The sequence below is a fragment of the Syngnathus typhle genome, linkage group LG14, assembly GCF_033458585.1.
Source record: "Syngnathus typhle isolate RoL2023-S1 ecotype Sweden linkage group LG14, RoL_Styp_1.0, whole genome shotgun sequence".
In the NCBI taxonomy this organism is placed as follows: domain Eukaryota; kingdom Metazoa; phylum Chordata; class Actinopteri; order Syngnathiformes; family Syngnathidae; genus Syngnathus; species Syngnathus typhle.
In genome coordinates, this window is record NC_083751.1 from 3,156,935 (window position 1) to 3,183,509 (window position 26,575).

General features: G+C 45.9%; 2 protein-coding genes and 1 long non-coding RNA gene across 6 annotated transcripts; 1 reads left to right on the forward strand and 2 right to left on the reverse strand.

Annotated features, from left to right (window-relative positions):
* Window positions 1–677: 677 nt before the first annotated feature.
* nrl (neural retina leucine zipper) lies at window positions 678–12,112 on the reverse strand. The gene is given in 9 exon segments (XM_061297065.1): window positions 678–2,265; window positions 2,372–2,587; window positions 3,288–3,359; window positions 3,361–4,918; window positions 7,467–7,502; window positions 7,725–7,826; window positions 11,598–11,624; window positions 11,700–11,783; window positions 11,971–12,112. Coding segments are annotated over 4 exon segments (990 nt in total). The 5' UTR covers window positions 3,907–4,918; window positions 7,467–7,502; window positions 7,725–7,826; window positions 11,598–11,624; window positions 11,700–11,783; window positions 11,971–12,112; the 3' UTR covers window positions 678–2,109.
* LOC133166786 (capping protein, Arp2/3 and myosin-I linker protein 3-like) lies at window positions 11,845–26,567 on the reverse strand. Of its 4 annotated transcripts, none has more exons than XM_061297055.1 (40): window positions 26,317–26,567; window positions 25,447–25,541; window positions 22,834–22,884; window positions 22,712–22,771; window positions 22,534–22,655; window positions 22,353–22,447; window positions 22,168–22,238; window positions 21,903–21,976; window positions 21,749–21,824; window positions 21,579–21,667; window positions 21,338–21,432; window positions 20,866–20,952; window positions 20,677–20,786; window positions 20,528–20,605; window positions 20,376–20,452; window positions 19,783–19,887; window positions 19,633–19,702; window positions 19,478–19,559; window positions 19,266–19,362; window positions 19,000–19,054; window positions 18,602–18,774; window positions 18,434–18,502; window positions 17,789–17,882; window positions 17,628–17,726; window positions 17,443–17,562; window positions 17,259–17,372; window positions 16,999–17,174; window positions 16,818–16,905; window positions 16,620–16,739; window positions 16,024–16,090; window positions 15,453–15,640; window positions 15,173–15,252; window positions 14,621–14,776; window positions 13,874–14,048; window positions 13,173–13,800; window positions 12,992–13,083; window positions 12,795–12,921; window positions 12,632–12,703; window positions 12,418–12,525; window positions 11,845–12,214 (listed from the first exon to the last, which is right to left on the reverse strand). In XM_061297055.1, exons 1-40 carry the CDS (start codon window positions 26,372–26,374, stop codon window positions 12,174–12,176), a joined length of 4,434 nt encoding a protein of 1,477 aa, XP_061153039.1. In that variant the 5' UTR covers window positions 26,375–26,567; the 3' UTR covers window positions 11,845–12,173. The 4 variants fall into 4 exon arrangements, with proteins under 4 accessions (XP_061153039.1, XP_061153040.1, XP_061153038.1 ...); XM_061297056.1 differs by having other exon boundaries at window positions 15,173–15,249; window positions 19,783–19,890; XM_061297054.1 differs by having other exon boundaries at window positions 19,783–19,890.
* On the forward strand, window positions 24,239–26,527 carry LOC133166791 (uncharacterized). Its single transcript, XR_009717855.1, has 2 exons — window positions 24,239–24,671; window positions 25,240–26,527. It is a non-coding gene; the product is annotated as an uncharacterized LOC133166791 (long non-coding RNA).
* Window positions 26,568–26,575: the final 8 nt, after the last annotated feature.

The window sequence follows — 26,575 nt, forward strand, 5'->3', positions numbered from 1 at the left end:
TTATTCCAGCTCTAAAACACTCTATCTCCACCATATCTCATATCTCCTAGCCAGTCTATGGTGTTTTGCATTGTGTGTTAGCAAGAAGCTAATGAAAGGCAAAATTGTGTTGGTTTTTTTGTGTAGTTTTTTTTCTGTAGTTCTCTGTCCTCTTGATGAAACAACCCATTAATATTATTATCAAAATATGGATCACTCTGCACCTCATAATTTGCTATGTGCTCCCTGTAGTCAGAATGCAACGTGTGGCCGTGTGAGTCTCTTACACACACACGCACACACACACAAAGGCACAAAAGAGTCCGGCAGTGGACTGCCAGGACGCTATTATAGGCCTAATCCTGCAGGCCAGAGAGAGAGCCAGAGACACACAGAGAGAGAAGGGAGGCAGCGTTGAAGATGAGGTCATCCCAAACAGCGCACAGCCGGGGTCACTGACCCCCCCCCCCACCCCCCACCCATAGAGGGCCGTGGATAAAGGGATGGAGGGATGGATGGAAAGAATAGGCCGAGAGGTACGCGTGCGGAGCGCTGAATGGAAAGCTACAAAAATGACGGTGTGGCTAGCCGCATGCCGGAGCTTTTCTTTCAAATGTCGTTTTTGTATTTCTAAACTGATTTAACGTCTCAATTCAATATTCAATTCTCAATTCATAAAATGGCAGCGAGTCAGAGTATATGGTCAAGTATGTCGCGTTTATTTGCCGTGAAACCACACTACACTACAGTTGGAGCGAGATCCCTTCACATTTTGTCCTCATTTGTCTTCTTTCTAATTGTCGTAGGGCAAAACCAAGAGTAGGAAAGTCAATGACACACTAATAAGATCAAATGAGTGATTAGAATCAGCACAAAAGGAAACAATCAATAAATACGGAATAAATAAGTGAATAAATAAAACAGCACCTTATTTATCCTACCCTCAAACAAAATAAATAGTTCTAATGCATCCACCCTGTCAAAGAATTTCATGTCTCCATGAGTAGATTGTTTCGCTGCATCATGACTTATTATTAAGACCCGAGCACCCGAAAGGAAATTTTGAGGACTCAACTAATGTAAATTATTTTTTCTTTTTTTTGCCTATGGTCAATTTGATGCCAAGGATAGTTTGGGACTGAAGTCCAAGTCTGATGCGATAACACCTTTCAAGCAGCAACTCTTTTGTATATGTACAAAACCAAAAAAAGGAAAAGAGCATAATGGAGGAAAAAAAAAAAAAAAAAAGGTGCATCTTGTTCCGGCTTGAGCACAATCGCATGCAGGAAGATTCTCGTGGTACATTCGTCAATCTGACAGAAAGAGCTGAAACGCTTTGGTAGGCAACTGTGAAATATTAACTGCATGCCACGGACGCTTCCTTCAAACTTGGTTAGCCAGCAGCACCACTGCACGACTCGCAACTCAGAAGCAGCCTCGTAAACCATTTTGAGATACAGCATATATAAAAATAACGACATTTTCAGCCTCTAATGCAGGCTGAGTGAAATTTGCATAGACTAAAATGCTCAGCAGTGTTAATGCAAGGTAAATCCATATCAAATTCAATATATGGACAAAAGTATTGGGACGTAAAGTGGAAATCACAATTGAAGAAAACCGAGTCAATTTCCAAATTAAATACGGCTACATATTACAACATTTTGAAAAATGCAATTGAACATAACCAAAGAATTTTTCTATATATAAATGAAAGGTATTTTATTTCGATATTTATTTATTTATTTATTGATATATTTATTTTAGTTGGAACTTGACATTTTACGTTAATGCAGTTTTTCCTCATAGATGAATAATAATAATAATAATATTATTATTCCATGGATTTCTTTGGTGTACTTTTAGGAAAAAATGTTTTAGAATATTAATAATAATTTTACAGAAAAATTTGGTGAGGTGTGTCCCAGGACTTTTGTCCAGATAGTGTAGCATGTCCCCGTCCACAGTTGCACTGCTGTCCCCGAAGCTAGTGCAACCAGCATTCACAGTGTAATCAAAGTGAGTCCAAGCAGCAAACCCAACGAATGAAGAGTCACAAGCATCCATGTTTGCTCCACGTCGGCTCTTGTCTTTTCCTCTGTGTGGTTGTGGTGGCGGCTATGGGTCACCTCAGAGGAAGAAATCGGGTGAAGGCGAGCCACCGCCGCCGTTGCCACGGCCCGTCGGGGCTTTGGCGTGGCTGGCGCTGAGCAGCTTCTCGTAGCGGGCCTTGTAGGCGTCACGCTCCCTCAGCACCCGGGTCAGATCGCACTGGAGCTGTTCCAGCTGAGTGGACAAAAATACATGATGATGGTTGTGACTGTTGAGGGTGGTTCTCAGAAAGCGTGGTCCATACCGGATGGCCAAACAAACCCGAGCAGCATCGGCGTACCTGTTGCGTGAGCACGTGTTTCTCCGACTCCAGAGCGTGGCGGTGCTGTAAGCGCTTGTAGCGGCACGATTGTGCGTAGCCGCGGTTTTTAAGTGTGCGTCGCTTCTGCTTCAGGCGCACCACCTCGTCCTTGCTGACGCCACGCAGATGGCGGTTGAGCTCGCGCACCGACAGGCTCACCAGCTGCTCGTCGGAGAAACGATCGTTCCCGTCGCACTGCCACACACAGAAATTTCGGACTATAAATCGCACCGGAGTATAAGTCGCACCAGCCATAAAATGCCCAAAAAAGTGAAAAAAAACCCCCATATATATGTATATAAGTCGCTCCTGAGTATAAGTCCCTCCCCCCACCCAAACTATGAAAAAAAAACGCGATTTATAGTCCGAAAATTACGGTAATTGATTTTCTCCCACCCGGGTTGAAGATAATAAAAGATGTGTTTATGCTGTAGTGTCATGGTGGATGTTTGTTTGTGGGTTGGCTGTCCAATAATCTGTCATGTAATCTGACCTAAGTGTGCCTGACAGTTATCGGGATTACGCCAACAATAATAGCAGATATTAATGTAAGACGGAACTACGCTCCACATAGAGCTCAGAAACATCCCCCAAGATATCCTACATTTTTGTAAAAGCCAGTAAGGCTGGCATCAAAAGTGAGCGGAACCCTAGGTGGAAATATCCCCCCAAAATTCTCATTGTACCGTAATTTTCGGACTATAAATCGCACCGGAGTATAAATCGCACCAGCCATTAAATGCCCAAAAAAGTGAAAAAAAAAACCCATATATATGTATATAAGTTGCTCCTGAGTATAAGTCGCCCCCCCACCCTAACTATGAAAAAAACGCGACTTATAGTCCGAAAATTACGGTAATCACTTTTTATTTTTCATATATTTTATTAGACCCACCTGACCCACTTGCGAGTGATGATGATGGTGAAGGCCGGCGTGCATTTGGTGATGAAGGTGGTGCTGATGGTGGCAAAGCCTCCACGGCGTCCTCGCAGCCGAGGAAGCCGTTGCCGGGCGCCCTCTCTCGCTCACCCAGGGCGCCCAGCAGGGTGGCGGGCCCTGGGACCTCGCCGCCAAACTGCTGCTGCAGGGCCGCAAACCAGATCAGGTCCTCCAGCGAGGCCGGTCCGGCGCCTTGAGGATGGCCGGCGTGACCCGAGCTGGCGTCCGCATTCCCTTGCGATCCGCCGGAACCGACGGCAGACGTGAAGCCGGAGAGCGGGAAGGAGATGGAGGACGACGACGAGGACAGCGAGGACGAGCCCGACGGCGGCGGCTGGCCGTCGCTCAGGGTGGGCGAGGGCGGCAGCGAGTCGTAAGGGCTGGAGCTCAGGCTGGAGTCCGGCGGCGGGCGGGCGCCGTACGGCGAGCTGCCCGCTTTTGGGTACCCGCATTGAGCGGACAGCGGCGGCGTGTCGGGTTTGACCTCGAACTTGAGGAGGTCAAAGTCGTTGAGGTACTCCATGGCCAGCGGGCTGGGGGGGAGGGAGTTCATAGGGAGGGGGGGTGAGGACATGATGTCTGCTGTCAATCAGGAATGCTGGAAAGTCCACTGGAGAACCTCGGGGCAACTCATAGACGGCAGCGGCAAGCAAGACAGGTGAGGATCTTCCTCTTTTTCCAAGCGTGATTCCTTCTGGCCGAGTGCTTCTCTGCTCCTGGAAGAAGTTAAGGCAAAAAATGACGAGTTGACAAATCTTGTCCACTGACACAATAATAGCCCGACCATCCATCCATAATTTGACCCATTTCTCAGTTTGACAGCTTCCCCATCAAACATAATCTGGGTTAAAGATCTTTTCCACACATGGTGCCTTGATAATTCCAAAAACAATCAATTGCTAAAGCCAAAATAATGCAGCCTTGCGTCAGCCATTGGAAACTTCTCGCAAACAAATTTCCATCAAAATGCGTTCTCAAAACAAATGTAAACTAAATTGATTAACTGTGATATTTTAGGTCTTAGTGACTATTGATTAGACGCACTCATAGATGTCTTGTGCAGTGTGATAACTGAGCAGGCTTAATCATTTTTGACACAAAGATTCACAAGTCTCATAGGCCAAATCCAATTAAGGTCGGATGCTTAATCCACAGCGGACACTTTCGACGGGAACGCAAGCACGCTCTCGCCGAGCCGCCATTTCAAATAACTACAAAGAAGTACAATCACACATTTGCAGCGGGTCATGTTCAGTGGGTCAAACTGGCCCGTTCATATCTTGATGATGAAAATAACACACGGCGGGTCAAAATGACCTGACAACACGGAAAAAGCAGGTTTAGGGATGGTATGATGAATCCGAACTGTTTTTATTGGCTATCTCGTTTTTCACAAAATGCCATTTGGGTGTGTTGGTGATCGCTAATTACAAACCTTCGATTGGCATCAAAATGAAAGTTTGGAAAAAAAAATCCACCTTTGACTTGCACCTCCGCGGTACACCTCATTAGTTGGGACCCCGACGGTCTCCAATGAGCCGCGGTGGTCGTCAGCGGCGACGGAGGCCTCCATCATCACACGCTCACTCACAGATGAATAAAAAAAAAAGTATGAGATGAACTTACCGTCCGTCATAGAGATGAACGATGAGCCGGGGTCGACATGACGGCACGCACACACACACACACACATGCACGCACACACACATACAACAAAAGGATGGACGCACCACTGCGTGACTGACAGGCGGACACCGAGTGTGTGTGAGTGTGTCGGTCGGTGTGTGCGAGTGACTAAAGTGTCGCTGCCCCCTTCCTTTCTTTCCCGGCTGATGCAAATCCCTGTTTGCAACAATCCCACATCCCCTCGCACCCTCCACCCAGCCACTGCGTCCCCTCACATGGTTCACTGGCATGTGCCCCCTCTCCATACCAGAACCCCCCCCCCCCCCCCCGTCCCATCCCACCACTGTTTTTCTCCTCTGTATCGGCCTTTGTCACCCTTTGTCTGTTTTTGAAGTTTATCTGGCTACCTGTCAGACCTCAACACACACGCACACACACACGCACACATACACACACACATTTTAAATGACATGTTCTGTTTTATTATTTTGTGATGCCTGTGATGTGTCATTGCATTCACTCCTGACACACTTGTTGCTCATATTTGGTTTTGGCTGCAAATTTGGGACCGTTGGCAAATTGACTCAGCATAGCCTCGGTGTGGACACTGGCGGCTACTGCATTCTGCCTCATCTTGTGTTTCGGTCATTGCTCAAACAGCAATTATTGATCCAAATGGAATAAAATGCGACTGCTAAAAATAAGATGTTCATATTACCTTTTGAATACAAAGAGTAAAATATAGCTAATCATGCAATTTGTAAAATTAATTAATTTGACATTTCATTTTACATAGCTTTAAATTGTGTTAGGCATTTTATAATTACATAAATTGCAAGTAATAATAAACTTATGCAATAGTAAATGAATACAATTTATATACATTACTAATATACATATATATATATATGTATATACCCATATGCAAAATCCACTTTTTTAGCTTTTATATACATTTTATTGTGCATTTGGGGTCTCCAGGATTGTAGAAAAGTTTAATCCAATCCCTCCAGGTGCGACAGAGATACTTTCATAATATATATATATATATTTTTAATTTATTTATTTATTTATTTATTATATTGGGGAATATTTTTTACTCCATTCAATTTTATTCATTTTTTATTACGTATTTCTAACTATTACGTCACATCCGTTGAGGCGGGACAAACCAAACTAGGTCCGCCATCTTAATTACTCATTACACCGTTCCTCAGCATCAGAACCTCAAAGAAGTTCCTGTTTTAATTTCATTTTTCAGGACGAAGTTCCCAAATCTGTGGGCAAAGTCTGTGCGAAAGATTTCGTTCTTTCAATCTATAAAAATGACGGACACAGTAAAGAGGTAAGCTTGAGACGGCACAAAATAATAAACTATTTCATTTCCATATTATTGTGTGTGTATAATGCCCTCGTCTTCATAGCATAGCAATTCTGCTGATTTTAGCACGGTGTGCTTTATATTTTCACTTCCTGTGGATGTATTTTGAGTAGTTGTTTCAAATGAATTGCATCGTATGTGCTGTTTTATTCTTGGGTAACACAATAATGTGTTAAATGCGATCATTAGCTTCTCGCTAACGCTATCGTTAGCGCTAACGCTAGCGCTAATGTTAGCGCTAATGCTAGCATTAGCTTTCTTCTTAACTTGACTGTGGTGCTTTTTTACAAGACGTGTTCATAAATATTGTGAGGGGATTGATTTTGCTACGTGTTATGTGTGTGGACAAATCAAAAAGTAAGTAAACTATGTCTGCTAGCAAAGTACAACTAAAAGTTGCTAGTAATGTAATTTCTAAAACATTTATACAGTTTATATAGTCATATCTAGAAATAAGACAAATGCTGTTAATTTGTCTCATTAAATCAGTAATAAGTTCACAAGCGATAACAAATTCAAAATTTTGATATATTTTTTTTTCCCAGTGTCAAATCGAATGTTTCAAGCTAATGACATGTAATTGTAGTCAAATATGAGTGAGGCGTCTTCTGGAAGATTGCTCAAATGTCCATGAAGTGCTTTGTTTGAGACACCACCACCACCCCTGCCCCCATGGTCCTGCCTCTGTCTGTTAGACTCAAAATCTGTCAATTAATTCTGTTTCTTCACAAGCCATCTAAGTCGAGAAATGCACAACAAGCATTTCTGCCCGCTAAAACTTGTTAATCCGGAGTCTGTGTGCGCTTTACCGTTGTCTTGTTAAGCAGTTAATGAGCATTTTTTTTTCTTTACAAATCTGATTCGTAACAACAAACAAACCGCTGAGTCATGAAAATGCGATTGCACTTCTGTTTCTCAAAGACTCATCGCCTGCTTAAAGTTCCCATTAGTTGCAATTTCCACGTGCTTCTTTTTGCTCCTCTCCCTCTTGTTCTATCTTTTAACCTCTTTATCTTGTAATCGTTTGTGTTTCCGGAGGAAAGCTTAGTGGCAAAAACAACAAGCCCTCCGGCGTGGTGAGCGAGGGTTCGGGACAAAAAGAGTGGGAGGCACACAGAGGAACTTACCTCATAGTCCACGGCATACCGCCATCCCTCCGGCGTCTGCACACACATTTATCTCGCCAATCATTTCATATCAATTTACACTCTAAAAACAGTTGGGTCAAAAATTACCCAATGATGGATCAAAAGGGTCAACTAGGGGTCAACTTTTTTTTATTGGCACAACTCCCACTTGTTTTGTATAACAAAGCCCCAAAATGTCATTGTTCAGTAATAAACATGTGTAACATCTGAAATTTTACAATACATGTATGTGCTTACCGCGCTTATCGCAATATCTTCACCAGCCATGTCGAGTCCCCCAAACTACATGTATGTTGTAGTACCGAGGCTGACCTGTGAGAGGCAGTAGCGCCATCCAGACTGCATATACAAATACAAAGAAGAATGAGAAGCAGTCGTAGACAAAATCATCTGTTATCATTGTATTTGTAGCTCTTTGCTGTTGCCATCTAGTGTCAGCTCAGTGCTACTGCACACATTGTATGATATTTCATGTTAGTTGACTGTACCCCGCTTATTTATTGTTCGATGCTACGATCCATATTAGCACATTTCAAACATTACAGAACTTCTGATTAAACCCGTTTAAATACAAGAGCGTGCCCAATGTGGCCCCAGGGCCATAGATTGCTCATCCTCGCCTTAGATTGACCCTTTAAATTTGCGGAATGGCTACCCCGCCGCCTGCTGTCAATGACAATCTGACCCAGTCACCTCTCAGCTTTTGTCCCCCGAGTGGATCTAAAGTTCAAGTAGGGTCATCAAACAGTAGCCAAGCAAATCTCAAGCTGTTTTTTGACGTACGGGGGGATGGACAGGATGTGAGGTGAGCGCCGCCGCGCCGGTGCTCGGCGGCGGTGAAGCGGCAAGGCGTCAGGGGGCCACAGGGTCTCCACTAACGCGGCCTGATCCCAGAGATACATGACCTAATCCGCGCTAACGCCAGCGCAAGCGTCAGGCTTACACGTCTCACCTCGCAAGGGGCCATCTCCCGCCCTCGTGCCCTGCATGAGCGGGCTCCTTCACTCTCTACACGTGCGCACACGCATGCACAAAACGGCCGCACAAATCATTCAACATTACATTTTTATTTTAAAAAAAATAAAAATACAGTACGTTTTTATTTTTAGCAAACTGCTAAATATGTCTTTTTGTCTCAAGAAAGTGTGACATCAAAAGTTTGTTGGTTTTTCGGACGTACTAGGAACTCAAAATATTTTCTGTTGTTTAGGAGATATGAATAGTTTATCCTCTTTTAAGGAAAGTTCTAAAGTTTGTTTTTGTTTTATGAGTTTTGTTTTTTTCCCCCCTCAGAAATTGCAAATTGAGTAGTTTATCTTTTGGGAAATTTCAACCTCAGTATCTTATTTATACATAAAAGGTTTGTCTTCCTTTAAGTTAAATCCAATATCAAAAATGATTTTCTTTTTCAGAAATTGCTAAATTAGCATCACCTGTTTTTTTTTTTTTTAACAAATATTGTTTGTCTTCTTTTTAGTAAAAAACTGCAAACTCAGTAGCTTCTCTTCTTTTGAAGAAATGGCAAAAATCTTCATATTAGGTAAGTGGCAACATATTTTGTACCAATCATTGTTTTTATTATATCCAAATTTCCAATGTCCAATACTGAAACAATTCCCTTTATTGTTTTTGGTTTTAATCGATTTTTTTTTCCAAGCCGGCCCAATGCTGCCTTGTTGATTGTTTATGAATGCGTTGTGAGTTGTCCACACAACTCTTATTGTCTTATTGTGAGTGGTATTATCAGGCTAGTCATGGGATTAGCGCTGATTGTCCCCCTTGAAACGGGTGTCGGATTAACAGATAGCAACGCCGTCTTCATAAACCGTCTGCAGTGAAGACATAAGCCGCCGAGGATATTAGCTCGCCCTCCTCGCGCCTTTGCCCGCCTCGGATCGATGAGTTCTCGCTCGCCGAGCTCCCGGTCCCATCGATTCATAAGCGCAAAGTGGCACCCCCTGCAGGTCAATCAATAGAAAAGTAAAACGGGCTATGATGTCACTTGCAATAATTGCCGGGTTGTCCTCGGTGCCAATAAATCAATATGTTGACAATCTCCAGCAGTCCTCGGCGTCACGCTGCTGGGTCTGCTCCAGGCTTACAGCGTAGACGCTGACACATACAAACAAACGTGAAGTATTATCTTAATCTGAAGGTATCGAAAAAAACACACGGATAAAGAGAGGTGGAAAATCAGGGGGTGCTGGTAGACAGTAGAGGAGGGGGAGGAGGAAGAGAGGGATGATGAGGGATTAAGGTGGTCGATACTCCCAGACTGAGAGATGACACTAAATCTGTTAATTCAACCCCCCCCCACCACTCTTCTGTCTTAAGCAAGTTTTTTCTACAATTTTTTGGGGAGTGGGGGGGGGGCAATTTCACATATTTTTATTACTCGACTTTAACAAACAGCATAAGAATGAGTTCCAATCGAATCCCACATCATGACCGTCCCATCCATTTGGCATTCAATAGCAAATGCTCACCATCCAAAGCATACCACACCATATCTATCATTCCATTTATTCAGTCATCAGTTAAAAATGCCATGATCCAAAGCACATAGTTTATTCGAAATCGATTTAGCCGTGATCAAAAGGAAATGGCGGATGGTGGAGTTGGAATGCAACTGGCTAGTTCTAAACACAGCCACGTTTTCTTTTTGCTGTAAGAGGGTGTGTGCACTTGTGCAACCACATCAGTTGTCTATTTTGACTTTCCTAGCTATCTTAAAGAAAGATCAGTGTACTGCTCTTTTGTATTATAATGACATCATGGTGCTCACAGCTGCCAGATCCTCCAGGGGACTCTACGCCGTCCCTGTTAAGGAGACGGTTCCCATGGCGACTGAGCCCAGCAGACCACTTGTGACCTTTTGCAGGCGTGATGGGAAAATGCGTTTCGAGTTGTCTGCTGGTGAGAATTTGTTTCTTTATGGATTTTAATAAAATAGTGAAGTTACTTTTTTTTCCACTTTGACAGGTGTTAGTTACTTTTGCCTTTATTTTTATTTTATGTTTTTATTTAAAAAAAATACATATGTTATTTATTTTTTTGCCAGAGCCTTTACAAAAAAACCAAATTAATTTGACCTGTAAGGCAAGCGGATCCATTTGTGTTCTAGCTCTACCCACTCATTCTCTATCCCCAGCTTCCTTCCCTCACGTTGCCTGGCAACCACTGAAGAAGGCTGATGATTAAGAGGAATATGCGTAGCTCAACCAAAAAAAAAAAAAAGAGAGAACAAGCGACAACCACAGTGAGTTTAAAAGTTCACGGCACGGTTCAGCCATTTTTCCCGCAGCTTGCTTGTAAACTTGTCAACGGCAATAAAAGCGCTAATGAGCCCATACATCCCCATGAAACTTGCTTCCAGAGAAAAGCTGTCAATTACCCAGCGAGAGCCTTACCTTTTATTTCATCAGCCGTACTGCCCGCATGAACAAATGTGCAATATCAAGTGCGGAACTTAAAGATTAATTATTGTGAGTGCTAATTTGCTCGCGTAACGATACCCTCATTTTTACCCCTTTATTGAAACCTTACCCAGGATCGAAGCCTTATTTTGGTTAGAAAATGTGCAATATTGCATCGCAAAGGATCCAATTAGACTTCCAGATGACTAGTGGAAAGTCAAATTAAAATGATGGATGGATAAATACTTCGACTATGATGTGGTGTGTGCGCACGTGTTGTCGTCAGGCTTGCTTTGGACTCATTACAGCAGAAAAGGAGAAAAGGTCAGGGCAACGGTTGCTAATAGCAACCAGGAAGGCTCCAGTTGTGTATGAATGTGTGTGTGTATGTGTGTCCAATGCCTGCCTCTGCCTATTTATAGTGATCAGTCGCCCCCTGCTGTTCCATATTCTCCAGCTTGTGGCGGGAAAAGCTGTCGCCATGCCAACCTAAGAAGGGTGGTGGGCGGCTTGGGAGGGGTGACATTATTTATGAGGCGTTTAAATAGCATCCACCTGCAAGGTCGATAATCAAAGCAACCGCGTTTTGCACACTACATGCTTGTGAGTGATTAGCTCCTCAAAGTGGACCATTGGCGGACTAATGACTGCTGATGTGGGACAGTTTGCACTTTAAGGAGCCACATGTACTCACACGTCTGTTTTGCCAGGGAAAAGTTTCCTAGAGCAAGTAAAAGAAGAATCGAAATAAAATAATGCATCAATAAATGATGAGTTTGTGGACGGAGAGCCTGACCTCAAGTCCATGACGGTTCCTTGGCAGCAGGTAAGACAGCAGGGTCGCAGATGTTCCTCTGGCTGCATGGATGAATGGGCACAACTAATAAGCACAAAATATTAAACGAGTAAAATATCAAAACTAGAAAAAATAGTCCGGCAAAAACAGTTTATCCATTACATTTTTTTATTCATACATTCGTTCATACATTGCGTTTATGGTTTATTGGGGGTGCTCATACATAATATTGATTTTTCTCTCTCTCTCTCTCTATAAAATATAATATCACCTTTCAGATATAAATCCTCAAGTCATGTTCAAGGCAGTCGGCTGTGTCGGTGGGCACTCCAGTTGTAGAAATCACATTCTGATAATATGACTAAAAAAAATGAAGATTTTACAAGTCACAAGTCAGATAAGAAGTTGAGGGCGGTCTTCTCAAGAAGCAAACACTGTTAAATAAGGGGAGCACGTGTGTGGGCTGTGACATCATCACACCAGCTCGCTGTGACCATGTGCTGAGTTGAAGCTGTCTGTGAAGACAAAAAAAATAAATCCGATTTTTATGTCAAACACATCCAGTTGTTTGAATCATTCAGCATAAATACAATCGTAATTTATACATAGCGAATTAATTTGCCGTGACGTTTTCAAATGGTGGAAATTTAACACTGGTACAACAATACAGGACAACCACCACACTGACAGCACACAGATATAAAAAGCAGACATGTACCAGACAAGTCCAGTGACTTATTTCTGTTTTGGGGCAGTCTAGGCTTTTTCTCTGGGGGTTTGCGATTGGGGGGCTTCTCAATGCCATTGGGGCTGTCCCTGTCCGTGCCTGAGTTGATGGAGGACATGGGTAGAGGAAGACATGGCGCAGCGTTAGCAAGATACAAAATGGTAGACTGACACTTAGACTCGTGGACCGCATCATGAGGCGATACCTGCGTCGCATGACATGGCTTTCCGGTTCCTTTGAGGCTTGATGGGTGCCTGAGGGCGCAATCCTTCTTCACCTGAGTGAGTGAAAGGAAAGGAAAATATTAACAAATCGACACGACCGTCACATTTATGTCTGACTGACGGTGTTGTTTTGTTTTCACGCACCTTGACTGGCAGCTCTGTCGGGCAGCCCGTGCGCATGTCTGCCGAACGGAGGGGGCAAAGGTGGAGGGGGCAAGCTTCTCTCCGGAGCCGGCTCTTTCAGGAAACTCACGTACGACGTCGCCTTTGGCTGTTTGAAGCCCATCGGCACAGAAAGTCAACTCGCAAAGTAATTAAGCGCAAGGATATTTGTCGTATACCTTTTCGGGAATCGGCGGAGGTTGAGTCTCCTGGTCTCTTCTTTTTTCCTGGTCCTTCTTGGCCGGTTCCCTCTGAACATCGTCATCTTCTTCTGCAGCAACAGAGCAAATTGTATTTTGTATTACCTCCAACATAGCAACACTCACAGGCATGAACTTTGACCCCTACAACTACCCTTACCAGGTAGTGTGTCTGAGCTCTCCACCCGATGCCTTTGCCGTAGTTTGGACAAATTGGGTTTGCTACTTTGCGGCGGGGGTTCAGGTTTGGGGGCCGCTCGCCCGCCGTAGCCGCTCCTCCACCCTTCCGGGCAAGAATCGGGACTGACCCGTCTTTCCCCCTGTGAGTCCACCTCGGCGCTCACTTCCTGTTTGGGCGAGGGCGTCCTGTCCGAGGGGTACGGCGGCAACGGCCTCGGAGTGAAATGATGTCTGTCGGGCTTCCAGACACTTCTGTCCGTCAACTGGGCATCCTGCTGCACGTCCGTCTGCTTGCCTTCCGACCACGAGCGGTCTATCTGCCTGCCGCCCAGCCGCTGTCTCTCCATCTTGCGATCAATCTGCCACTGCGTGTGTCTCTCCGCCGTCCACTGTCTGTCTATTTGTCGGTCCGGGTGTCTGTCGACGGTCCACGCCTCCCCCGGCCTCTCGTCCGAGCGCCGCCTCTCCACGTGCCGCTCGCCCGTCCTGGTGTCCAGCCATATGTCCTCGGCCTGCAGAACCTCGCTGGTCCTCTGCTTGTCGTCCGCCCAATACTTGTCGGCCTCTATCGGCGGATGATCGCCGGGCCCCGCATCTTTTTCGGAGCGCTATCGAAAACAAAAACAACTCGGAATAGTTTGAGAAATTACATCAAAGTCTTTGACCCGGTGGCATCAGTACCTCAGTGGGGGAGTAAAAGGGGTGTTTGCTTCCTGCCATCACTGAATACGGAATGCCCGGCATGGGTGGTGGCAGACTCAGAACCAGAGTATTCTTCCCATCGGGTCTATCTCCGGGAGACCCTGCTTTGGCCCTTGGGGGCTGGAGGAGTGTGTACACGTTCTCTGTGGCTGCCCTGAAGACAAAAAACACGAGCATCAAAAGTTAGTCAAACACAGAAATATAAAACGGCACTCGCCAGGAACTGCTGTAGGCCACAACTCACGCCCAGATTCTCACATTGAACTAACCGGACATTCCGACTCCAGCTACCTTGACAGGAATTCTACAGTTTGTCTTTACATTCTATTTCATTATTATTGTAAAATATAGTTTTACAACTCCGTGCTGGTATTATCTATTAAAAATGCAAAAGACATAATATGGACAGATATGGTTTCCTGTAGTCATTTTCCGGTAAAGAAAGTGTGATCTGCCGGCTGTCGTCGACATCTGTGTCCTGTGTACACCATAAGTTGCTTGGCATATTGAACAAGATGAGGCACATATTTTTCTGGGTCGTTTCGGGGATTCACAGCCTCCGAGTGTCCTCAAAAGAACCACGAAGATGCGTTTTGGAACACTGCAAAATGCGGAGCAGATGGTATTTTGGTGGCAGCGATGTAAAGCACGACATTAGCGGAATTTGTGTGAGGCGGGACTAATGGGCAAGTGAGAGGGGCTTTTGATACAGTTTGGTATACAAACCCCGATGGTGCCGTAGCAACGGCGTGCTCGCCGTAAAACTCGATGTCCGACTCCTGGTTGGTCTGGTTGCGGTTTCTACGGAAACCGAAGATGGCGAGCACGTTCCTTCTCTTCTTCCTCCTCAGTGAGTGCGTGTTGTGCAAAGAGGAGAGTTGACTGCGGGAGACGATGAAGGTCACAGTTGGCGTGTCAGACAAACTCGCTCCCGTCTGGCACAATTATACCTCGCGTCCTCTGTCAACTCTGTCGGGACCTTGTTGCATTCAACAGCCGCGTGTTTGCGGTTTCTCCTTCTGCTGTTTGACTGTTGCTAGGCAACACCTCTTCATATACACAATGGTTTATCTCTGTCAATACCTCTTGCTTTGTTGTTTTATAATCCAATGTAGAATGTCAATAAAATATTTGCACATTTTCTTGAGGCAAATTGGTGCATTCTGTTGATTTTGAAATAATAGAAAAGCATTGTGACTTTTTACATATTTTGAAGTGAGGCAGATTTGAAGTTATGTGCCAAAATGATTTTAACAACAGCAATAAGGAAGCACATACCTGTCTGGAAGGACTCTTTTAGTATAGAAATCTGGCAGACCATCATCCAGCGGGCTTATTCCTCCATTTTCACTACACTGCTGAACACAAAGAACATAACACAGAATGTGCTTAGGGGTTACTGCTTGTACTTCAAATCATGATTCCCCATTGGAATGAATGGAAATACTGTTTATCCGTTACAACCCCACATTCAAGTATAGGGTGTGCAAACCTTTGCCACCTCTGGGATTAAAGTATACTTCAAATGGCGAGATAGTAGGAGCGAAAAGCCCCTCACCGTCTCAGCCGGAAGGTATCCTCCTTTGTGCCTGCGCGGAGGTCTCGGGCGGACCCTGGTCACGTGGTGGAGGGGCAGACCCTGCGTGGGCAACTCAGACAGGCCCTCCCAGGAGGCTGAGCGGGACAGAGGTGTGGAATAGGACGGGATGGAAGGGGGCGGCGAGGAGCTGGAGTCGTCGCAGAGACCTGAGGGCGAAGAGAATATAAATGGGTGCGCATGAAATGTGAAAAGTGACCCTAGTTGAGAACGTCCAAACTCAGAAGAACCAAAAATCAACCTCTGACTGTGAGGCAGACTCGCCATCAATGCAGCCCATGTGTAAACAATCAACTGATGTTTTGATTGTTAATCTTCCCTATCATCAATCAGGGATATTTCCCGAAAGGTCCATTACGGCTCAGCCGCCGCTGAAGAAACCATAAAGTCATCTTTCAGACGGCAATACAGCAAAAAGGAAAAATGGGCTGATCAGAAAGTACTCTAATGGAGCCATTTGTGTCATTGCAGGGGGGATTGGAGGTCTGACGGGAAAAGAAGAGGTAGGGGCGGGATGTGTGGGACTACTCACTCAGCCTGGTGGAGACGGGTCGTATTCGTCTCGTTCTTGAGCTGCGCTTCTTAATGGCTATTGTGTCCTGGAAGGGAAGAAGATACTGAAAGACCGGAGACAGAAACATGACGTCAACACCCGAGAATACAAAGACAGTCCAGGGTAAAAAGAGTGCTTTGGTCAGTGGGAGTTTGAAAAGAACAAATCCTCTTTTAAAGGCTTTTTCTGTTGCAGCAAGGTTCTGCAGGAATTTAAACGGAGAGCTAAATATAGAATGTTGACAGATTGCAGCTGAGATCCTTCAGGGTGACGGATACAGAGATATTTGAGGTCTTTAAATTGTTAGCAAAGGCTTGCAGAGAAGTTTCTTATCAAAGTGAGGACAAAGGGGCTGAAGACGGAACCTTGAGGAACTCCCCTCAAGACAACAATAGTAATAAACGAACCGACACATAATTGGGTGGGCATGAAAACAGGCTGCACAAAGAAGTCTCGATGTCTGAAACGGAACAGGAAGTCAGCCGCTTTGCTTTTGCTGGGTGAAACTCAGATCTTAGACCCGGTGACACGGAACTAGATCCCTGCGGTTCTCCTCACAGCGTACCCTCACTTACTATACTGGTGCCGAGCTCCTCCTCAGTGATGTCCAGAGAGTCTCTGTGTCTGTTGAACCTCCAGCCAGTCCCGTCTTCGCACGAGCCATCCCAGCGTTTCAGATGAGACACCTGCCGGGTCTGGGACAGGGAGTCCACTTCAAGGATGGACATTTGACCGCTCAAGGCACACGTGAATGTCGACAACGTCGGATTTACCAGCGTCTTGTGGGTGGCGTAGAGTTCCTGCAGGATTTGGTCCACGATGGAGTTGGTGAGATAAGATACCACGGACAGCTTGACTTCTCTACGGAAGGAAAATCGATTTCTTTAAACTACATACCCGGCTGGGGAAAGAAAATAGAAAATCAGTAGTTTGCCCGAATCACGGAAGAGTTACTCTAAGGCTCGGTGGACGTCCTGCGCTGCTCTTTCCATCAGGGCGGTGCGAATGGTGGCGCGAGGTACGGACACGCGGTCCGAGACGGACGAGAGCGGCGGGGACAGTCGCTCCGCCGCGGCGGACGACAGAGGACAGAGCTCACGGCAGAGCGACACCATTGAATCAACGATCACCTGTGCAAGAGCAGCCTTCCGTCACCTAAGGAACACTTATGGCCTGAATCGGAATTGGGCGCTTGGACGAGCAATGCAAACAACCTGAAGCTCTTTGTCGGCGGCTTTGGCAAGCTCGCCAGCCAGTGAGTCCAAACGTTGTCGCACCGGCCCGTCCACGGATAGCACGTGCGCCAGCTCGCACAGGGAAGGGTACAGCTTGGAGTGTGCAAAAACAAAACATGCTTTCAGCTTTACTGCCCCGCACTTGAAGAGTTGAGTGGCTCACCGCGCGGGAATTCCTGGCCTCCTTTAGCACTTGCTTGGCCGCTTGAATATCCTCCGCTTCACCGACGCCTCGTAGCAGGCACACCTGCTGCTGAACGCGTGCACATAGACGCTCCATCACCTTGGAAACGGAAAAAATGTTTCACATGAGATCGAGGCCACCGGCTGTCAAAACAGCAGCGCTACCTGCTCTGCGGTGCTGGTGACGAGGCCTTGATGCAGCCGGAGAGCCTGACGCTGGGAGAACCGCTGAGTCTGGTTGTTCCTTACCAGAGCTCGCTGGATCTATGCAGGAAGTCAAGATTTCTCCACCAAGCCCAAAAACAACACCACCACGCTGCACCTACCTTGGTCAGTGCCTGCTCTGTCCTCTCGGGGGCGCTACGGTATGCCTGACTGATGTCGCTCAGGGGGAGAGGCATGTACTGCAGGGTGAAATTACTTAAGAAGAGGAGAGAAAACGTGGCAGTGAGTTGGACACTTTTGCTAACCACTTTTCCACGGCTGCCTCCATATTTGAGGGTGAGCTCAGTTCAGTATGGCCACTGGACAAGCCCATCCCATAATAACCCCTCATGAGAGCGAGTGAGTAATACCCTCTTCAACCATGTCCTACTTGGCCTGAAGAGACGGCTGAACATTTTAAGATAGCCACGAGGAAAACATCAATTCGCCAAGCTCGTGTTGCCATTTTCAACGACGTTGGCACTGCAGGTCTTACAGAGCAAACTACATCTGACGGGATAACGCCTTACGAAAATGCGGGTGAACAACTACATACTCGTTTTCCCAGATGATGATAATAATAAAATTATAATATTAATAAAATAATAGTAAAAAAATGCTATTATTATCAATAATTAATTATGTAAATAAATAATAAATATAAATAATTATAATAAAAATAATAATAGTAATAATGACAATAATAATAACAATGACAATAATAATAATAACAATAATAACCTCAAAAGACAATCTTATGCTCTTACTGTTCGAGTGCTCTGGCCACGTCAAGAAATCCTGCTGCGGAGGTACTGTTGCGATCCCATGTCACGCTCCTGCAGTGAGCACATGGGTGAACGTTTGCCGACAAATTTTCCACCCCATCTAACCGCTACCTGTAACCACCTCCGACCTTCCCAAAACCACAAGCTTACCGAAGCGTGGTGTTAATCTGCAGGGCTTTGCTCAGCATCTTGGCGCCAATGTCGTCCATGTTGTTGCCGCTCAGATCCACCTTCCTCAGGCAGGTGTTGCTCCCCAGGGCGTTGACCAGAACCGTACCCCGGGAACGGAGGCGCGAGTCGGTCAGCGACAAGGTCTGCAGGGCCTGGAGAGAGACAAAGGAAGCGTGTTTCCATGTGGTTTGATACACTGGACGTATGAATTATTGATTATACATGCATGTGAAGATGGTGGAACACAAGGCAAACAGGGAGACAGAAATAATTCATGTTTCTGGGAAACGTAGTGTGAACAGGATTTCTCTTTCACTCTCGAGCTGTAGTGAAGTCTGTAGAAGAGCATTTGGATAGATCATCCTGTCCTCACTCACACATTCCTCTTCTTGTATGAGCTGCACCAACTTCTGCAGGACTTCGTCCAAAACCCTGCGGATGTAAAGACGTGAAGACAGACAGAATGAGCCGAGGATAATTATCGTAATTTAGCTGCAGCTGCATAGCGGGTGAGAAGCCGACGGCGTCTGAAAAGTGAACTAGAGTCAACAGAGCTGTTGATTCCAGCTGGCACATGCCGTGTTTGAGATTTTTTTTTTCTTTGAGCCGCAAATAACTACAATAAAAGCGTGACGCGGATCACCTGTTTTTGATGTTGAAGTTCTTGCCGAGATGAAGGTGTTTCAGCGAGTGGTGTCGGGAAAGGGCGGGCAGAACCGTGAGCAAGTCGGCATCCAAACCTGTCGACACGAGAACATCTCAAAAGTCGCCCCGGGGACAATCTTGACAAAACCAGACAAGGTCAAAGCAGGATGGGAAGGGCAGGGTACAATATGTCACCCTGTGTCACCGTACCGTTGTCTGAGATGTCCAGAGTGGCGATGGAAAAGACTCTGGGGAAGAGCTCCTGCAGGACGGCAGCGCCGGCACATCGAAGCTGGAGGATGGTAAGAAAAGGCAAACAAGCTCAAGATTGCAGAAGAACCGTCGTATTCTGGATCTGTTCTCACCTCACAGCCACTGATGTCCAGATGAAGGTCACTGATATGAGGGTTGGAGGTTAAGCCCAATAGCAGAGCCCTGTTGACCCAGACAATTGTTCTTTGCAAGTTTTAGAAGCTCAAGTGAGAACAAGTGTTAGGGAAAATGGAGGGGGGTACCTGAAGACGTCAGGGGGGAGTTTCATGGCGGCCAGGCTGACGTGGGTGAGGCTGAAGGCGGAGCTGAAGAACTGACGGAACAACGGCAGCGTGTCCTTCCCTTTTCTGCTAGGTATATATATATATAAAAAAACAGTAAGAGTAGGGAAAGAGAAAGCAAGATGGATGAGATGAGGCGAGAGTGGCCACATAGACAAGCGTCGACGCTCTTGAAATGCTGAGCGCAGAGTACGGTCATCGCATACAAAAGAAAGCGATGACTGATGGCCCCACTTAAGTATTCATACACAATGAGAGCTCTCAAATCCATCCGTGAAGCGCAAACAGTGAGTTCTGCCAAAAAATACTACACAGCCGGAGAGTTTAATTCATTCTACGACCAAGATCGCCACTCGGCTTTCTCATATTAGAAACCAAATCGTGTTTCCCCTTTGAAATGAACTAAAGTGGCATTAATCCGTTCCAGACGCTCAAAATATCTTGGTTTACATTTGAAATGAAGAATAATAACACTGTTTAGAATTCTAAAATGTAAATGTGGTGTAATTAAGACAATTTGGAGGCCAGGTTCTAGCCCTTTGCACAGGACTGACCTGTTTGAGAAGGAATTTTTAGAAAGATTGAGAAAGGAGAGATCAGCGCAACAGCCCCTCAGTAGAGCCCCGAATAGCTGCCGGGCACAGAGTGGAAAGGGTTAAATCCGAGCAAAGGAAGGACACGCAGCTTTGGACGGTTGAAGCCTTACTGAGTCCACAGAGCAATCTGTACCCGACAGATCCAGATGCACCAGGCAGTTGGGCTGCGACAAGAACAGATACAAGCTCTGCAAAGACAGAAAGAAGAGACGTCAAGGAGAAATGGCTCCATTTAAGAAAATGCATGGGGCTTCCTGACCGAGGCGTCGTCCCCGGACAGGACGCCGGGGTTCTTGCTCAGGTCCAGGTGCAGAAGCGAGTTGGAGTATTTGTCACTGGAGTTGAGCGCCATAGAAAGCGACACCACGCCTAGATGGAGAAAAGGTGAATTGGTCGAACGTTATATGAATTTTAGAACGAATCAAAAATGGCGGGGAAATCCGACAACCTTTTGAGGTGAGCGAGGTCTTGGAGAGGTTGAGGAGACGCAGACCCTTGCTGAGGTGGCACATTTGCTGGATCAGACTGGCCACGCCTGTATAAATGTTACAAAAGTGGCAATATATTCCGACAAAACAAGTCAAGAGTGAAATAGCGAGTCGTTTCTGAACATTTGAACATCGCCTCCTGTTCAGCCAAGTCGCTCTCACATTAACACTAGCAGTCACAGTCACACGCCGGCGACCAAGGCATCCATGCGTGGTGGCAGTCGACTCATCAGGAGCAATTAGCGCTTGGGCGTCTCGCTAACGGTCACTTAGACACGGGCGCTAGAGCCTCTGCAGACGTGTCACCACCCTTAAAATTAACTTCCAGTGGAGACACCCGTGGCTTGTCAAATGTCCGTGAAAATTGGAGGATGGTTGGACTGAGAGTATGTGGCTGGTTATTCTTAGAGTGTAATGGCCGCTTATCTCCACCTTGGTTGTCCAGAGAGTTATGGGCCAGGTTGAGCGAGTGGATGACAGCGGTGGGGTTCTCCGAGAGAGCGGCCGACATCTTCTGTGGGAAGTCTCTGCAACACAGCAAATGAAATGCTGGAAATTGTTGAAAAGTTCTTTCTGCTTCATATTCAAGGCTCAACCCAAGATCACTTTAAGAATTTTCCACTTGAGTCGAACCCTCGTTCAGGTGTAAAATCGTGTTTTTTTTGGTGCTTACGATTTCAACCCGACATTCTCCAGCGTGATCTCTTCAAGGCTGGATGATTTGCTGACCGTGTGGAGGACCTGCTCGGTCACCTCCGAGCCCTGAACCCAATTAAGCATATGAAAACGTAAGCTTCCCGCTTGACAACAAAACAACGCAGGCACGGATTAATTTTCACTTGCCAAGCGCAGGTCTTTGCAGTACAGCTTAGTGAACCACGTGTTGTACGCCACTGATGCGACAATCACCGCCAGATCCCTGCAGGGCAGTGTGACCATCAGAATTTATTTGTAAGCTAGCATGTTTTTGTATATGTTTGTTGTTGCATCATCTGACCTGCTTTCAAGGTGGCTAAAGTCCAGCAGGTTAAACTCACGGTTGTCCTGGGAGTGGTAGATGGTGTCCACGTCCTAGAGGACACAGATAAAGTCACAAAAAGTCAACAAAAGTGCAAACTAGCTAGAAAATCCAGACAGTCTTAGATAAATTTAGCCAAGCAAAGTCCCAAGTTCTAAAATCGGCGACGTGACTCGACTCCCCCACCTTTCATATTACTCATCGGTCTGTTGGCACGGTGAAACATTTCAAAACGCTTCCTTACCCACTGCACTTCCTCCTTGCAGCTGATGCCATTATAGTCGCACAGCGCGGCGTACGTTTCTGAAAATCCTCCTGTGGGGTGGAACAGACATCAGCGAGTCTTTCTTTGATCGTGTGTGTGTGTGTGTAAATAAAGAACACCTAGGAAACTAATCGTGTGAAAGAGAACTTGCTCATTTTCTTTACCGCAGGCCCGCTGAGTTTCCACCGACGTCTCCGAGCTAGGCGAATACTTCCTGCTACCCTCGGAGAGATCGCTATCGGAGTGACAGATGGAAGGTCTGCGGAGGTCAAGACATCGCAAAAGATGGAAATGTCTGGGTCATGTGCTTATCAAGTCGTCCAGTTGTGAGCTGGTGAGTCTTACGCAAACACTGAGTTGTTGAAAATCCGTGAGAGCGCATGATTGATGTGGCTGACCACGTGGTTGAGATGGTCACGTGACTCGAACCTCAGGCAGCAGGTTGACTTGTCGGTGTCGATAATGACCTGGGACAAGATCAGTTAATCAAGAACTAAACCGTGACTCGTGAACAGCAACTCACCTGGTGGTCTGGGTGTGAATTCAAAGCTCGGATCTCCAAGAAGTTAAACGTGGTTTCAACCTGTCGTCAAACAATGGTTGAGAGAAGATTCCGACTTAAGCCGGAAATGTATGTCTCGGTACCTTGGCGGGAATCTTGGGCGCCAGGAAGTAGAGACGCCAGGTCGCCAGCACCTGAGGAGAGACGAATCATATCGACGCCATTTTGTTGTTGCTGAAAACAGTCGAGGGAGTTTTAATGGTTATGACAGGACGGAAAACAATAATCTGCACGCTATACAAGACAGTTAAGGATGAGACTCATCTATTGCTTTCTTTCCGTGTTCTTGTATTGATCCGACTAAAAGCCCTTCCATGTTCGGTAGACGACTTTGTTCAGTCAGGGGGGAAAAAAAAGATGGTTCCACTCACATTCTCACATTTCTGCACAAAGTGGCCTTGGGCTCGACAAGCCGCCACAACTTTCTTACCGCGTTTACATTAGCGCTTCAGGGGAAGACGTTATGTCTTTAGCATTTGAGTCGTAAGATGTGTTCGGCTAGATTGCGACAAAACGTATAATAAACCTTGCGGTGCCTTGAGACTCGAGTTGAATTCATTCGACTGTGTTCACACCTACAACGGCGCAAACGGCCCTTTTTTCACTGCGCTCGTCAGCAAAAATACCAAGAGATTTAAAACGCCACTTGATTATGCTTTGTGTTACTTGTACTGGGCACAAAAATAGACATCAAATTAGACTTGTTTGAGCTGTCACAAATAAAACAAAAAAAAAGTGGCCCTAAAATGTCAAAAAGACTTCTGTACATATCAAAAAAGGTACAAGGCATACCTTTGAGTACACTACCAGTCAGATCCTTTCTTGACTAACAAAGCTAGCATTTGCTATCTAGCGAGCTAATTTGCAGCCTAATCACTCGTTAGCGCCAAGATGGCTATTTCTACCTTCCCAGCTCTTTTTGAGCACAGAAAATGGAGCACACATCCGTTCTTGACAACTGAAAAAGTCAGGTAGCATCTCGAGGTTAGTTTTTGGCAGGTTGATGCGTTCAACCAGCAGCAAAGAGCACTGCCCTCTGCTACTCCTGCTCGCATTTTCTGCCCCGTCGCTCCCAATCATTTACTTCATACACTCCGAAGGCCCGACTAAAACACTCCCTGGAGACCAAAGAGTCTCCTCGTGTTTCCTTCATTACAGAGGAAAAACAGGAGCTGTATGCTTTCACACGGACGCTTCTGAACAAAACAAGAATAACAAGCGGATTGTCACTTTGCTATTAAATATTGAAAGAATGGCCAGAGCTTTTAAAAGTAAATCAATCCTGTGTCGTTGAGAAGTCTCCGGAAAGATTCCGACACATTTGTAAGATGCTCTCTTAAGTTATTTTTCTGAAAATTAATCGACTCATTCACTGCCATTGACGGCCATAGACGTCAAAGATCCATTTTAGCTGGGCTGACAGTGAAAGAGTTAAAAAAAAAAAAAAAATATATATATATATATATATATATATATATATATATAAATTCCACAAGGTCACTTGTGTGTAAAGGTGATGAATTCAATCAATTGTCTTCATTTTCTGTGTACTCAAACCCTCATGTTCATGTTTTCAAAATATGGCGGTTCTGACACAAACAGCAACAACACTTAGCGTGAGCACACGATTGCGAAAGCCACCACCTGACGCTTTCTTATGTGGCGAGGAAGGACTCCGAGCCGCTTCCAAACATTCCGGATAGATATTCCGAGTCGATAAACCCCGACCGTATCGCATTACAGTAATGAGTCGGCAGTCGGAGGCATAGTTAAGAGTAAACGGATGTGAAGTGCGCTGACGCAGCAGGAGGAACGTCATTACCGCTGCCGCCACGACAACACAACTGAAGTCTTCTCAAGTCTTCAATCGTCTCCAAAGTCTTTCATGCGTCAGAGCGCGAAACACACCTCGTAACCTCCGGTACATTTCCACACATCTGACTTTGCACTCCCACCCAATGTTCTTGTGGATTACCAACATGACACAGTGCATTTCAAAAAAACAACAACCCTAAACCGGCGTGACTGATCAAAATCGGTATTTAAGTCGATGAGTTGGGGCTACGTAACGAACGACGGCTTCCCTGTTCAAAGATAAATGGAGAGAGGTGTTACGGAGAGAGAGTTTTGAAAGGATTGCGCGGTAATCAAACGCTGCACATGTAAAAGAAAAAAAAAATCTTTAACTGCCTGCTCTTGCCACGCGATGAATCATGAACACATCCACAGAGCAGCAGAAGCTGCCAAAAGCCAGACCGATTCTGAGCAGGATAAAAGCTCATGGGCCTTGCGGGGTTTGCAGGAAGGGCAACTGAGGATATTGTAAATCATAAAAACATATCTCCATCTTAATCCTTCACATGAGTCAAGCCTTCATCCTTTCTATCCATTCCAAGTTCATAGCGGGCGAGCTGATTGGCCCAGATCGAATCCAGATAAATTGGCACTAAACAAAAACGAGATCTTGCATCTCTGCCCTATATTCTCAGATGAAAGTGCCCTGGAATCAAACGCCGTGGACTGCTCAGCCCCCCTACCGCTTAACCAGCGGCATCTGAGGAACCCGCCCTGCTATCCTAAGCTTTCTTCTGTGTGGTGAACAAAATCCCTTTTCTCACCGCGCTGTGCTGTTCCCTACGATTGGGGCTGCCATTGGAAAATAATTTGTGAAATACCCGAGTAGTCTTCAAATTTACCAGAATCCGGTCCTCGGTTTTACCACTCTTGGTGTCGAGCTTAATCCCGCAAATGAACTTGATGGTTGATTTCTCGATGATCTTCTTGATGCTGTCTGTGGATGAAAGAGACAAAAAGATGTCAGTGATGTCAGTAAATGAAGTTTTTAGATTGTGGGCCCAAAAAGTAGTTTGGATTGGCACCCCCCTGTAATACAAAGGGGAGGGGTGAGCAGTGTGACACAGAACCACCCCCTCAAAAGTAAATTCAGATGTTCCAGACAGAAGTATTCAACTGAGAGCGATGACCTTGTGCCAGCCTACAGGAAGGCTCAGCGCCCCCCCTACCCCCACTCCGGCGCAGCCCGCCCCCTTTTGCCAGGAGGGTGTTTTGAATGAAGTGATGCTTGATTCAATCATCACAGTGCGACTCTAAGAGCCATTAGGAGTAATTAACACAGCAGCAGCCAATGTGTTACAAGGATTCCAAAATTTAGAAAAGAGCATGGAGATGCATGGAACATCTGCCTTCGAGCACCCCTCCCTCCCTTTTTCACGCACTGGATGGCAGAAAAGAAAATCCCACTTAAACGGCTTCCAATCAGCTGGAAATCTAATCAATTGTTTTCATATTATCTTACGCTCCCCCCTGCCCTTTTAAAAGCCAATTTTTAGTCCGTGTAGAGGTCCTTGAATGTTCTGCTGAATGTTCTCCCGCTGCATGCATCTGCACATGCATGCAAACAAGATGTCACACGTAGCAAACTGCGTGTTCGGAGGAAAGGAGAGGAGAAAAGAGAAGGGGGCGCGGACGACATGCCCGATTGAGCCCGCAGTGAGTCGGAGGAGGGCGGGGGATGGTTTGGGACGCAGAACCACAAGAAGACCCACCTGTGATGTCCTTGTTCACACTAGCAAAGCCAAAAACGGTGATCTCTCTAGCGGCCATGACTGCAGCGGCTGGCTGCCCTGCTCCTGCTCCCTGTTCCTGCTCCTTCTCTTTTGTCTTCCTCCTCTGATGGACGCCCTTTTGTTATTCTTCCTCAGTCACAGACAAAAACAATGGTCGCACTTGCAGGCATTCCTGCAGCGCGTACGAGGTTCCCGGAAGAAAACCTATGGATTATGGGAGAATGGATGTGAAAGGAGG

Excerpts from the sequence above, each read along its gene's own strand:
- LOC133166786 (XM_061297054.1), bottom strand. The coding sequence starts at position 26,374 with ATGGCCGCTAGAGAGATCACCGTTTTTGGCTTTGCTAGTGTGAACAAG. Across the intron at positions 19,560-19,632 it reads TGGACATCAGTGGCTGTGAG|CTTCGATGTGCCGGCGCTGC; the intron begins GTGAGAACAGAT and ends ACCATCCTCCAG. Across the intron at positions 17,563-17,627 it reads TCACCAGCACCGCAGAGCAG|GTGATGGAGCGTCTATGTGC; the intron begins GTAGCGCTGCTG and ends TCCGTTTCCAAG.